Below are 14284 nucleotides of genomic sequence, written 5' to 3' on the forward strand. Positions count from 1 at the left end.
TAACCTATGGTCTGTGGTCAACTGTAAGTCACGTTGATATAAAAATGTGGCAGCAAATCAACTTTATTTCCTCCAAATTCCAAAAAAATATATGCTTTTACAAGTAAACAATATATTCAAATGTTTTGTTGTTTCAGACAGACCTGGAGAACTATTTTAAGTTTTTTAAATAGACCCATAGACGCCCCGCCACTTTCAAACGTTGCAGCAGTAGCGCCCTCGTGTGGCCCAAACCCTCACTACTCTTTTGTGCTCCGTGCCTGCAGGAGGCGCTTAACACGGAACATCACAGCCTCATCACAGCAGCAGAAGACTGGGGGATGGCGGTCATGTGTTGTACTGTCTTGCTTTTAGTCAGCTGACTGATACGACTTGTTTGCTATGTTTATTCCGTAGTTAGTGCTATTACCTTTCTGTTTTGAATGAATGCCGCGTCATGCTTCGTTGAGGAGAACCATGGTTGTCGTCAACTCGGTGCTCAAGTTGGTACAAAGGCAAACATACACCTGCCTATCTCATCGGTATGGACTGTACATATGCTTTGGGGCATCGTGCTTATGATAGTTTCTGCCTTTCAGTTTGGAGAGGTGAGTCAATGTAGTTCCACGGCCGTTGACTGGTACATTTGCAGCACTGGTTATATGTGGGTGTGCCTTGTTAACCTAGCATGTAACTTATCAATGTCCTTTGCAAGTCTTCAGGAAGTATGCCTTTAGATATTTTAAACATGTTAATAGTTTGTTTAGGAGCAATGTTTGCCCTGTGTAAAAAGTAGCATTATTTGTACCCATACGATCATCTGTCACTAAAGACTAAGGAAAACAAAGGTACACTTGTCATTCAAATGTGATCTGTTCTTTTATGAAGGTGGCGATGGAATGGAGTCGTGATCAGTATCATGTGCTGTTTGACTCCTACAGGGACAATGTTGGTGGGAAGTCTTTTCAAAGCAGGTAACTCATAACTATTGTGTAATTATTACCTTGGATTTAATGTGTAATAACAATTCACAACACTCACTGGTTAAAACGAGGATATGTCTATTTATGGTCTTGTTGATAGCATACTATAACTGTTATTTTGTAACTCACTTGGTAACATATGTTTCTGTTACAGACTGTGTTTGCCAATGCCTATAGATGTAGTATACACATGGGTGAATGGCACAGATATAGCACTTCTTAAACAACTAAAGACTGTCAAAGAACAGTTGGAGCAAGAACAAAAAGCTCTAAGGTAGTAAAAAAGGTTACACTTTATTTCAAAGGAGGACTGTGTTTTCATGTTGTGGTTATAATGTTAATTAAATTTCTTAGGGAACGCCTAGGGAAAAATGCAACAGACACAAGTGATGTGCCAAAAGACAGGTAGGTGATCAAGTGCACTGATAGTGAGTACTTACTTAAGACGGTAAGATAAAATTTTTCAGAAAATATTGTAATTCAATTGCAACTTTGTCAAGCTGTAGTGCGATCCAAGAACACAGCCAGTGGAAATGTTAATGCAGTTTTTCTTTTTTAGCTTAAAGCCAGAATGCCTGCTCTCCCATTGCATCATAGCACCAATACTCGCTCTGGACCCTGCTTTGCCCGCCAACATTACAGTTAAAGACCTGCCATCTGTTGTTCCCTCCTTGTCTGAAGCCAAGGAGTTGTTGCTCATGAACAAGCCTTCTCATCCCTCCACGGCTGTCTCTCTAGTTGTCTTCCACTCTCAGGCTGAAGGTAAGGTGATAACATACCATCCATCTTCCACTTGCGATTAGTATATTATTTGATATACAGTAAATACTGTTGTGAAACATTGCATATGTACATTAAATGGGAAACCACATTTTGTTACTTGTTAAATTTATATTCATGAGCATTTTATGTGTGCTGTTACAATAATCAAAATTGTCAGTGATTGTGTTTACCTTTACCCCTAGTGCTGGCTGATTTAAGCATTTAGTAAATGACTACTTTTGCCTCCATATCTGTTGGTACTTCCTTCTCATTATGAATTTCTTTCTTTTTTAGCTGATCAGGCCTATTCTACTTCTTCTAGAGAGAAACATAGATTTTTGCTTTCTAGATGCTACCTGGTAAGTGTTTGCATTTCAGTTTGAATAAACAAAAAAGCAGCAATAACTGAGTTTATTTGATATCCTTTAGACCACAGATAAAGAAGCCCCAGGTCTGATCCGCATGCAGACTTTGGCCTACCTGAGTGGCTTTCCAGCATCTTACAAAGAAACGGAACAATTAAAAGTGAAACTACCCTCTGTTATTACCAATAAGATCAAAAAGGTAACTGCTATTCTTCTTTCCTACTAAAGCACCAGCAGATGGCAGAATAATCCTTCGCAGGAGCAGACAGCACTGATGCCTAACCAAATTTTCCTTTCAAATTTCATATGTCTATAGAACATGATGCATTTTAATATCCATTATATCCAAGCATTTTATTATGTATAATTTGATTTTGATTTTTTTTTGTTGGTTAATTAATGGCACCACCACAGCATTCTAGAATCCTTATAGTTGTCTGTATTGCCATAGTTTTATTTGAGATGGACGGCTGGTCAGGTTTTATGCAAGAATTTGCTTTTTAACTGTCAGACTGTAGATGTTTTGTGCTGGTTTATTGTTAATATCTCTATAATTACCTGGCCCATCCACATGAAACAAAACTGACCCAAATTTCAATGTATTTTTTTTGTTCAGTTGCAATCAAGTTAAATTATTATTAGCTTCAGAAAGTGGTGCCGTCATTCAACCCCAATAACGTGATTGTTGTTGACGTTCAGCCATAAGATTTATGTGGTATATGGTAATATGTATTATCATGGTAATTGTGTATGATAAGATTGTATATTTCTTTCAAATGCAGTGAATTTGACAGAGTTATCTTGGCCCGTGCCCTCCATCTGAATATATCAAATTTTAGAAAATAAACTTAAGGGACTTGTCCGTTACCTGTTGATTATACTATAAGGTATATTATAAATGGATGCCACTGTGCTGTGTAATAATCAAAATAAATCTGAAAAACTCTGAAATGACAATTGCTGGTCACTGTTTTAGTTATATTCCAGCACCTAAATGCATTCTAATATATTTCTTTTACACAAGAAAAATTGGATTGTTGTTAATTAGATTTGAGCCCTGACACCTTGTATTATGGTAATATATAGGTTAGCAGCATATAACCTAGACCTCATCATCCTTATACTTAATGCGCTTGTCTTCACTTTGGTGTAGTGCGTCCTGTTGGTCATGTGATTGTTGCTGCTGGTGAAACCATAGACGTGAAGGGTTTAACATTAGAGCAACTGTTTAGAGTGGAGTGGCGCCAGCCTATAAGTGAAAAGGTCACTAGGATTTTAATGACCTTTTCTGCACCCCTCTCTACCCCCACGACCCTGTTGGAGCAGGTTACGTCTGCAATACAATGTCTTCTAAAGCTTGCAGAGACTTTTAACAGAAGTGTGCCTCAATGTAAACCATAGTTTGAGTGATAATACCCAGGGTAAAGGTGTTCCTGGTGTTCCTTCTGTGAAAGCTGGAGTGAGCAGTAAGAAATGTCTGGTATTTATAGCTGGTGTTGGGGTAGCTCACTACCGTATCATTTGCCTAGTTTGCCCTTCCCTTTTGTGTACAAGCTTGATGATGTGTGTTTTGTTTACACAGTTACAGACTGAGTAACAAATATGATTTTATGTTTAAAATATATTGCCCCGTATTTTTATTACTTGCTGTTTAATTTCAATTTTGTTGTTTTGTTGTTTTCTATTTCCACAGTTTGAGCTATATTCAGAGGCCAGTATTGCTTTGCTTTACTTGAAAAGCTCACAGGACTTTACAGATCTGACACAACAGGCTAAAAAGAATCTAACTCTTGATGGGAAGGAATTAAACATCAGTCCGACTTACCTTTTCTGGGACTTAACAGCCATCTCTCAAGTAAAGCATCACACTACTACACTTTTTACCTACCTACCTACCTTTTATTTCAAGTTCATTATTAAAGGTACACTGTGCAACTTTTCTGGTGGAAGATTCAGAACCTGTTTTTGCTTTGCCTTAAATCTAAAAGTCTGTTTTGTTATTCATTCAATTGCCTGTATTTTTATGAATCAAATTGACTTAATAGGGATAGAAGTTTAATGCCATCTTCATGGAAACAAGCAGGTGGCATACCCTCCACCAGAAAAGTTACATAATGCACCTACCATACCATAATGCAATAAAGCTTAATAGAGTTTAATTATTATTGCATTTAATTAATTTTTTTATTCTGTATTTATTAAGTCCAAACAAGATGAGGATGTCTCTGCCAGTCGATTTGAAGACAATGAGGAGCTTCGTTACTCTCTACGCTCAGTGGAGAAACATGCCCCGTGGGTGCGCCACATTTTCATTGTGACTAATGGACAAATTCCCTCTTGGCTTAACCTAGATAATCCTAGAGTCTCAGTTGTTACACATCAGGTAGGTTTTCCATCTTTTACCTAGTGCTTCATTGTCAATGTTTACTGTAGACCATGCTTCTGTCCACTGTTATCATTTTCTTGTCATTATTACTTTACTTACTTGCTTTTTATTACTTATAGGATATCTTTTTGAACCATAGCCACCTGCCAACTTTCAGCTCTCCTTCCATTGAGACCCACATCCACCGCATCCCCGGCCTCTCCCAGAAGTTCATTTATCTAAACGACGATGTGATGTTTGGCAAAGATGTTTGGCCAGATGATTTTTACACCCACTCAAAGGGACAGAAGGTCTAAACCTATCCAGAAATGTTTGTGCAGTTTGTTGAAATAAGACTGGCTTACTCGTTAGATAGCTTTGCATTGACTCAAACTATAAAAGCCTTCAAATACAATATGTTGCCAACAGGTGTATCTAACTTGGCCTGTTCCTAACTGTGCCGAGGGCTGTCCTGGATCATGGATCAAAGATGGCTACTGTGATAAGGCTTGTAACAATTCAGCATGTGACTGGGATGGAGGAGATTGCCTGGGTAAAAACGTCAACACATTTTATCCCCATCCTAATTATCTCATGGGTGTATAAGAGGCTGTTTGTGTTTGAACAGGAGCAGGTGGAATAGGACGGTTTGCAGGTGGGATCCCGGGAGGAGGGGCAGGAGGAGCTGGAGCACAGATGTGGCAGTTTGCAGGTGGCGTCGGAGGCCTTGGTGGAACGTCCTATTGTAATCAAGGCTGTGCCAACTCCTGGCTGGCAGACAAGTTCTGTGACCAAGCTTGCAATGTTCTTCCCTGTGGGTACGATGTTGGAGACTGTGGTCAAGGTAAGTTCCTTTAGTACTGTTGTACTTGTGCTTGTGTTTTGGAAGGCTAACACATTTTTTTTGTTGCAGAGCATTTTGACGAGCTGTATAGAGTGACCTTAATAAGAAATCAAAGTGTTTATACTCTTCCAGTGGGAGAGATCAAACCTTATTTCAGCTTTGAGCAAATAGCCCACAGAGTCTCAGAAGCCCATGTCAGTGAAAATGCAGCAGTGCGCCACACCTCTGTTGCCAACAAGTGGAAGACCATTCACTTGCTGCTCTACGCTGGCCACAACAGGACACAAATCCACTACAACATGACCTTTCAAAAGGATGACAGTATAGAGTTCATCATGGGGTTTAGTGTAGTCATTGACACTCGTGAGCTCCCTCATGTTAATGTATCTCATACTATAAGTAAGGACGAAAACAGAGACTCAAAGCCCACTCCCACCCCTGAGACTTTCTTACCGTTCTCCGACGTACCAGAAGAAAACCAGGGTCCCAAAATTATCAAAAAGCAGCCAGCAGAAAAGCAGATGGTTATAGAAGTTCCTGTTGTTAATGTTTCTTTGCTGCCAGCCTCCGTGCGCACTGAGATTCAAAAACTTGATGAGAAACTCCTAATTGGTGACATTACTTTAAAAGGCTACAACCTGACCAAGGCTGAGCTGCTGAGACCATTCAAAGTAAACCAGTCCCCCACAAAGGCAAGTTCAGAGAAAAAGTCAAAGGTATTAAAAGATCTGGATAGTGAATCTCAAGATAAGTTAATATCCCCAATGGCTGATAAACAAGCCAAAACAAACATACGGCAAGAACGAGGCAAAACAAAGCCTACGACTACTCCTATCCCAGTCAACATCAATGATGACTTTCAAGATGACCCAAACACTTACACTATAAGAGCAGCAATTGAAAGGCCCTTAATTTCAAAGTTGTTAAATGGTAATTCCAAAGTCAAAAGTCTGCAGAATCTACCGGAAGAAGGTGGTGCACCGGACAGAACTGTAGTAGGGAGGAGATTGCAACATTTTACCTCAGCAGACAGAGGTTTCCTACCTTGGGAGAGAAGGAAATTCTTTCAAAGCCTTCTAGAAGTGAGTTGACTTGAGTTTGTTTTATGTTAATTTATTTATGTCTTTTGAACCTCTTCTGTATTTGCTTGTTTTTTTTTTAGGAAGAGGAGCACCTGCAAACAGAACTAATGTACAAGGCCAATGGTGCTGCTGCAGGGCGAAGACTTCAAGACACTTTTGCCGATTCCTTACGTTACGTCAATAAACTACTCAACAGTCAGTTTGGTTTTACGTCACGCAAAGTCCCTGCACACATGCCACACATGATAGATCGATTCATTATGCAGGAGCTGCAAGATATGTATGTGTCATTGTGATGATGTTTGGCCTGTATATCACATCAATATATCTTAATTCTTGTTGTCTTTTTTAGGTTCCCTGAAGAGTTTGACAAAACATCTGGCCATCGTGTCCGTCACTCAGAGGACATGCAGTTTGCCTTCTCATACTTCTACTTCCTGATGAGTGCACAGCAGCAGCTCAATGTCTCTGATGTGTTTGATGAAATTGATACTGATCGTTCAGGAATTCTGTCTGATCGGGAGATTCGAACTCTTGCCACAAGGATCCATGAACTACCCCTAAGCCTCCAAGTAGGTTTAACATTATTATTAAGATACTATTTACAATTGATTTTATTTCTTATAGTTATTTTTTATGCTTATGAATATAGGATTTGACCAGTTTGGAACAGATGCTTATAAACTGCTCTAAAACACTGCCGACCAATTTAACTCTGCTTCATTTAGTGAAGCCAACACAAGAGGCATATTATGACCCCAGCATGGTGAGATGTTTATTTAAGATGCTAAACTTTGTGTAAATTTTCATCGGTAAATGTCCTATTGTCTTAATTTTTCAATTACAGCCATCTGTCACAAAAGGCCTGGTTATTCACTGCAAAGCAATCACAGATCGCATACACAAGGCATTTAAAGACCAGAATAAATATAAGTGAGTGTTCTTCTCAAATTTGCTGAACATTTTTATTTAATTATTCTATAAATAATATGTGAATACAAGCAAGTATTTCTGTGTAACATTTTACCTCTAAACCATGATTTCTGGATAGGTTTGAGATTATGGGGGAAGAGGAGATTGCTTTCAAGATGGTACGCACCAATGTGTCCCATGTGGTTGGCCAATTAGATGACATAAGAAAAAACCCAAGGTGAGAACACTTTTTAGTTTGTGTGATGGTTATTTATGCTGCCTTAAGGTCTATCTAACACTATACTCTACTAATCTCAATAGAAAGTTTGTTTGTCTGAATGACAACATTGATCACAGCCATAAAGATGCAGCTACAGTGAAGGCTGTTTTGAGAGATTTCTACGAGTCCATGTTTCCCCTGCCCTCACAGTTTGAATTGCCCAGAGAATATCGCAACAGATTTCTACACATGGAAGAACTACAAGAATGGTAAGATATAGCCATCTTATAGCTGTTTGTTTTTTGAGAAGTCAGTCTTATTACTATTGTTTTGGTAATGAATTTGTGCTTGATGTATTTTCATTGTCACTGCAATAACAGAGTTATGAATACAAAGCTACTGCGACACTCTACATGTGGCTGTAATTCATCAAACTTTTTTTCCAAAACAGACTTAAGTGAAGCATTTGTGACTGTCATCACTTGAGATGAAGTGCTGCCTGGCTGCAGCTGTGGGAATCCCTGAGGGTTTTAAATGGAGTTTATTCGAGAGCTTGTTTCTACTTTCAGCGGGCTACAGCCAGAGGATTCCAGACTCGCAAAGAGATTTTAAAATTAGATCATCCACTTCAGATCAGCCGCTAGCTGTAAGATACTTGTAAGATCATAACACAGCCAAACTGTGATGGGGTCTGTAATGTTACAGACGTAAGGTGTTAGGTGATGTCACCTTGTCACCCAGTTGCCATTTGCCCGCTCTACTTGAGACTTCCTGTTACACAACAAGTGCCTGTAAGTAAATTGATATTTATCACTTTTTTTATTTTTCAGGCGGCTATACCGTGACAAGTTGAAGTTTTGGACTCACTGTGTTCTTGTGGCACTCGTCATCTTTACTGTCATGTCCTTTTTTGCTGAACAGGTCAGTAGTGTTTACATGAATAATACAGCTTTCATCAACATACACAGTCTCCTCAGAAAAATGTTGCCCTCTGCAGTTCAGTGTGCCACACTTTCAGTGTTTGGCCTCAGCTTTATAAACTTATATAATCTTGTGCTACAAGTAACTAAAATCTTAATATATGGAGTGCTAGTCTTACACTTTGTCTTTACTGCAGCTGGTTGCTCTGAAGCGAAAACTCTTTCCCAGACGCAGAGTGTATAGGGATCAAAGCTCAGAGAGGGTTTGACGAGGCTCCCACTCCTCTTCAATGAGTACACACACTCCTTCAGTACCTTGGGACAGCAGCAGGTCCTGCCAGGGGGACCGGTCTCGTGTCGCATCAGTGTGACTTGGGCATCGAATTGCATGTGTTCTGGTGATGACACATTGTGAAGATGATGGATGACAGTGATTATTACACAGGCACAATGGCTGGTACAGTGCTGCCTTTCAGGGGCTCTTTTATACAGCACACTGAGGTACTTCAAGTCTGGTCCTACCAATGTTTGTCCCGCTGAAGTAGTTTTTTGTTATATATATATGTATAAACATGTTGCATTTTCAAGATGGGTTTAAATTATTGAGGTACCAAAAGTTAATTCATGAAGTAATTGTTTTTACTTTTATTTTGTTATCAATACTTGAAGTGCCTTTATCGTATTTATAGGGGTTTACCCTGATCTTTAAGTCATTCCTTCTTGAGAATGTGGTCTTGTATGCTGAGGGCTTTTAAAATGTCTAGTCTTAAATGTTTGTAAATGTTGTTCAGATACATGGCAACATGTTTTGTGTTATCCAGAATGAATGAATAAATGAGTGGAAGTAGGGTCAGATAAAATTGATAGCAGAATACCCACAGTCTGCTCTTAACCACCTGTGTGTGTGTGTGTGTCCCTGTGGGACGCGACAGGCTACTGTCTGAAATTCAGACCCCTTTCAGCATGTTTTGTAACTTATGACTGTATCATGTGATGGTAAACTTGCCATTTATAAATGCTTCAAGTTTAAACAGCGTTTAATGGAAATAGTTGTCAATGTTTCCGCACTCTGTCTTTCGGTGTGTCATTCAAAATGTGACTTAATTTGCTGTAATGACAATAAAAAAATACATGAGTTGTCATTATTATATTGTACTCTGGAAGCCTTACATTATGTTAGCTAACAAGAGTTGAATGCATAAAATATAACTTATTAAAATCCTTTCCACTTGTGCAAGTAGAAAAGTGTTTTAATTATTTAACAGTGCAACATAATGTTCCCAGATAAACATTTGCAATGCATAAAGGTAGCTCAAGACTAACTCCTATTGTGTGGGTAACACCCAAACTCAGAAATATAGTTCCAACTTCATTATTTCCTTTAACATTGTACAGTATGATCATTACAGAAAAATCCCTTCTAACCCCAAACTTGAACGTGCCACAAAGTCAACACAAAACTGCAGTAAAAGGAAATCACTTAATTACACCAATAATTTACAAGAATTATGAAAGCCTAAACAAACAGTATGCATTGATATTGAAAACTCCTTGTCATACAACTCATTGTACCACATTTTATACTTCTGTGGAAAAAATACAAACTTTTTTTTTTTTTAAATATTCACATAAACGGTGACTACTAAAATTAAGGCCTTTCAAGTTCAAATCTGTACAATCAATAAAAATTATACAACATAGCCCTTTAGGGAGAAGAAATGAGAAAGCAGAACAAGACCATTGATAATGCTTCATTAATTGACAGTATTCCCACAGTCCAAGGTAAATAAAATCCATTTCATAGTTGTAAAGATGAATTAAATAAGTTACCAGAAAAGTTTGTGGCTGGAGTGGTTTTTAAGTTGTGAACCTTGAGGAAAAACTGCCGCAGTGTCAGCATTAACAAAGCCCCATACATTTAACCCACTGACAACCACATATCGATTTAGACACTTCATTAGGAGACATTATTCAGATTATCATTAAACCAATTCAAACCAAATTAATAATTAACATTTAAAAGAAACATTATAAAAAATGAAATTATGTATTCAAAATATGTCATTTTTGATATTTGGTCAATCAATATTGTACCTCAATAATTTTGTATTTAGGCTTTTAAAAGCAGATTGCTAAAATAGATTTATTTTTATCGTTGACTTTGCAGTATTCGTGTGTTTATTTATATATACATATATACATATATATATATATATATATATATATATATATATATATATATATATATATATATATATATATATATATATATATATATATATATATATATATTTTTTTTTTTTCCTGCCAATTCTCAAGGAACATATTTCTTATGGTTTTTTTTTTCTGTTTGTTAATGAAGTACTGTTGAAGTTTTAATTAGAAGTGGTCACTTTATCAAGGCTGGTTGGGGTTAAAAATTGGTCTTCATTGTCATCTGCTTTCAGGAGCAGGGATAGATCAGCATCTTCCCCCGCCTCCTCCCGCCGGGCAAGATGTCAGTCGCGATGAGACTGTCCCGGAGGTGTGATGCTGAAGACTCGAATGCGTAAATGTGCTGCAATCTGGAGGCATACCCCTGTGCAATAACGGACCAGGTCAAGGAGGGACAAAACCTGTAGTGACATAAAAATAATAACTAAAACCGCCATTATCATGATTTAACCTAAAAATGGGATGCATCAAGTAGTACTGACCATTGCTATCCAGAGTACTATGTATTCATCAATGAAACTGTTGAAATACTGGTTTAGGAAAAGTATTCCCGGTCCTATAAAGGCAGTGTCTGGAAGATATAACTCACTTTTTGTCATGTGTGCAATCTACAGATAAGACACAGAAAGAATGGTAAAGGCAATGTAACTTTGTGTTTCATGGTAAAATGAGATTCATTGTCCATACCACAAGCTTGTTTGAAATTTTGGCGATGACCATCCCAAACGTGAGAAGGTACAAGCAGGGATGGTGCTCAAAGAGCTGGCTGGATGACTTTTTAAAAATTATGAACGCTAGAGTGAGGATGAGACCAATGTGCAAACCTGGAGTCAGAACACTAGTGTCCTGTAAAAATCAGAACAACCACAATTTTTTTTAAAAAAGTCTAATAAACATCAAACAGCAGTTAGATGCAAGGGTCTGGAAACTTACAGCGACAGTAGAGCCATTTTTACCAACACCACCATTCAGAATGACATAAAAGTAATTGTGACAAGAGTAGAGGGCTCCACCAATAATTCCCATGATCGGGAAGGCATAGAACTTCAGTCCTATGACTGGTAACTAAAGAAGACATAAGAAAGTTTGATTAGATGTGAACGTACTGTGCCGTTTCAGTTGCAGATATGAAAGCTACAGGCATGCTGAGCACAATGTAGGGGCAAAGCAATAAAATAAAATGAGTGCGTGGGACATTATCAGCTGTGTAAGCCAGATCATATCTAATAGATGACCTGTTACCTTCTCAATTCATGTGATGTTAACTCAAGCCTCCAAAGGCAGCACAGTGAGAGTGAAACAAAGACTATTCAAAAAGGCTATAACTTAAACTGACAACTGGGATTTTAAATTTTAATTTAAGCTGAAGAAAGTGTTGCTGTATGACTACACAAAAGCTCAGTTACCGTGGTCTGCCATAAGCTCACACCTCCAAACGCAGTCATCAGATACATGATTATAATTGCGATCTGTACCTCTGTCACATCAACCCTGGAGGTGGTGAAACAACAAAAACGCCTCTGTCAGTATTGACAATGCAGGACAAAATATACATTATACTTAAGACTCACAGGCCAAATCGAAGGGTCCCGGACACATAAGTCTGCCAGTGTGCACAGAAAAACATAAACATCCCAATGAAACCACAGAAGAACATCCAGTTTGAGTATCCTCCAATCCCACATGAAATGCATGTTCCAACTGCAACAAAAACTGCAAAGAAAACAGGCTTTTAATGTGCATCTTTTTTTCTTTTTTTTATAACAGAAGTATTGCATGTCAGTGGAGAGAATATAATTAACTGTGAAAGCACCTGTGGAGACGGCATCACATCCATGGTCAAAAAGCTCCCCCAGAGCAGAGCTGCTGTTGGTTCGTCGGGCCTGTTTTCCATCGATGGCGTCCAGAGACTGGTAAATGAAGAGGCCCAGGGCACTCAGCACAAAAGCCCAGGAAGGAGCCTGAATAAGAAAAACAGGCATTAATTTGTTTTCAAAATACCAGAGTAATTCTTTTAAAAATGGATAACATATTAAACAAAATTGATAACATATTATAACATTTCTTTGCAATAAATTTAGATTGTTATTATTTTTTTATTAAAAAAATATTTGGTCTCAAAGATGAAACCAGTGTTTTACACCAGTGTTTTTCCAGCTGGAGAATGACCTCTCACCAAATAACGGAGGTTTCAGACCATCTGGACTCCAGCACTGTGGTCAATGTGTGTGTGGTGTGTGTGTGTATGGGTGAGAGAGAGAGAGAGAGAGAGAGAGAGAGAGAGAGAGAGAGAGAGAGAGAGAGAGAGAGAGAGGGGGGGGGGGGGGGGGGCATAGGGTTAACTACACAAAGATAGCAACTAAATTATCATACTTTGCACTCTTTCTGTGTTTGGTGCATGATATTCTGGATAACTTATCCCTGCCCAGGGCATTCAAAATTGTGCCTCTCAATAAACATGTTTGATCAGACACTGGGCTTTAGATGGAGAATCAAATACCAATCAATTGAACGGTGAGGAATTTGACAGAGCTTGGGTTGCTCCTTAGACTTCAGACCTCAAGTCAGAGTACTCAGGATTGGACTGGACAAAGGTGGAAGAGAGATAAAATACACCCATGCTCTTGCAAGTGAACCTGGAGCAACAGGTTCAGAGGGGGCAAAGGTCAAATTTCAGTCAAGACTCTGAATGAGGTCTGCAGTTTTATTGCCGTAGGTGTTTTCTAGTTCTTTTAAACTGAGTGTAATAATAGCCTCTGCTGTAACTGGAGAATTTTAAGTAGCCACACCTAGAAAGCTATTTTGAGCAGAACGTGTATCAGGATCAAACCATACTAATTCAATTAAGCCCAACGTGTGTCTCTGGGGTGTCATTTCTTGTGGTCAGAGATTTAAAAGGTGTTACTTTGTTTTGATATCACGTGACACTGTGTGGCAAATAGTTCCATGACGGCAGCAAGACGTCAAATGTATAAACCCCAAAGTCTACTGACTCTACTGACAGACACAACAGGATGATTTATAATAAACTACTAGTAAAAAACAATTCAGTTGATATTATTAGAGGCACTCATATTGCGTTTTGTTTCGGGGTTTGTTTGTTTTTTATAGAGACTGACTGAAGTACTCACCTCTTCTGTTGCAGTGGGACAAAAATACACCAGCACCATAGTAGAAACGATATTGACCAAGAGTCCAACAATAGTTAAAGTATTCGGGGCTATCCATGTCGGGATTTGCTGTACCAACCAGTTCCAGTAAATCTGGCAGGGCGGCTCAAACAGGGAGCGACCAGAGGCGCTGTACTTGTGCTCCTCCAAGCGCTTGAGCTGTGGGGGTGACAGTGGCTCAGGCCACAGCCAGTGTGCCATGATTAGTCCTCCTCGTCAGTCTTGCAGTCTGCGTAAACAAACTCCCATGGAAGATGTGTACCGACGGCGCTATCCGATGGTTTTGACCAGCTCCGAGCAGAGGCGGCCCATTAGACATTTACAGTTAACTCTGGACTAGGCCATTTCACCGCGGAACCAAAAAGTCGACTCTCCACAAACAGGAAGTGAGCAACCGGAAGAAAACCCCACATGACCGGGCTCTTTCAAATTCATCATTGATGTAATTTTAAAAAAGTGCGGCGTAAA

At 38.8% G+C, this 14284-nt stretch overlaps 2 protein-coding genes across 2 annotated transcripts; one reads left to right on the forward strand and one right to left on the reverse strand.

Annotated features, from left to right (window-relative positions):
- Positions 1-294: 294 nt before the first annotated feature.
- On the forward strand, positions 295-9503 carry gnptab (N-acetylglucosamine-1-phosphate transferase subunits alpha and beta). Its single transcript, XM_033989006.2, is given in 22 exon segments — positions 295-541; positions 544-587; positions 868-953; positions 1117-1236; positions 1317-1367; positions 1522-1724; positions 2019-2083; positions 2154-2288; positions 3783-3944; positions 4293-4472; positions 4595-4765; positions 4884-5007; positions 5083-5298; positions 5368-6380; positions 6461-6660; positions 6733-6952; positions 7033-7146; positions 7228-7313; positions 7432-7530; positions 7614-7781; positions 8343-8433; positions 8630-9503. Coding segments are annotated over 22 exon segments (3735 nt in total). The 5' UTR covers positions 295-426; the 3' UTR covers positions 8702-9503.
- Positions 9504-10717: 1214 nt separating this feature from the next.
- Positions 10718-14199, reverse strand: chpt1 (choline phosphotransferase 1). The gene is made up of 8 exons (XM_033989008.2): positions 13778-14199; positions 12460-12607; positions 12218-12359; positions 12053-12137; positions 11580-11711; positions 11334-11492; positions 11129-11254; positions 10718-11047 (listed from the first exon to the last, which is right to left on the reverse strand). Exons 1-8 carry the CDS (start codon positions 14015-14017, stop codon positions 10931-10933), a joined length of 1149 nt encoding a protein of 382 aa, XP_033844899.1. The 5' UTR covers positions 14018-14199; the 3' UTR covers positions 10718-10930.
- Between the last annotated feature and the right edge of the window lie 85 nt (positions 14200-14284).

Source organism: Periophthalmus magnuspinnatus, chromosome 23, assembly GCF_009829125.3.
Source record: "Periophthalmus magnuspinnatus isolate fPerMag1 chromosome 23, fPerMag1.2.pri, whole genome shotgun sequence".
Taxonomy (NCBI): Eukaryota; Metazoa; Chordata; class Actinopteri; order Gobiiformes; family Gobiidae; genus Periophthalmus; species Periophthalmus magnuspinnatus.

Excerpts from the sequence above, each read along its gene's own strand:
- chpt1 (XM_033989008.2), bottom strand. The coding sequence starts at position 14,017 with ATGGCACACTGGCTGTGGCCTGAGCCACTGTCACCCCCACAGCTCAAG. Across the intron at positions 12,608-13,777 it reads GTCCCACTGCAACAGAAGAG|GCTCCTTCCTGGGCTTTTGT; the intron begins GTGAGTACTTCA and ends TTTCTTATTCAG. Across the intron at positions 11,048-11,128 it reads TAGTACTCTGGATAGCAATG|GTTTTGTCCCTCCTTGACCT; the intron begins GTCAGTACTACT and ends ATGTCACTACAG.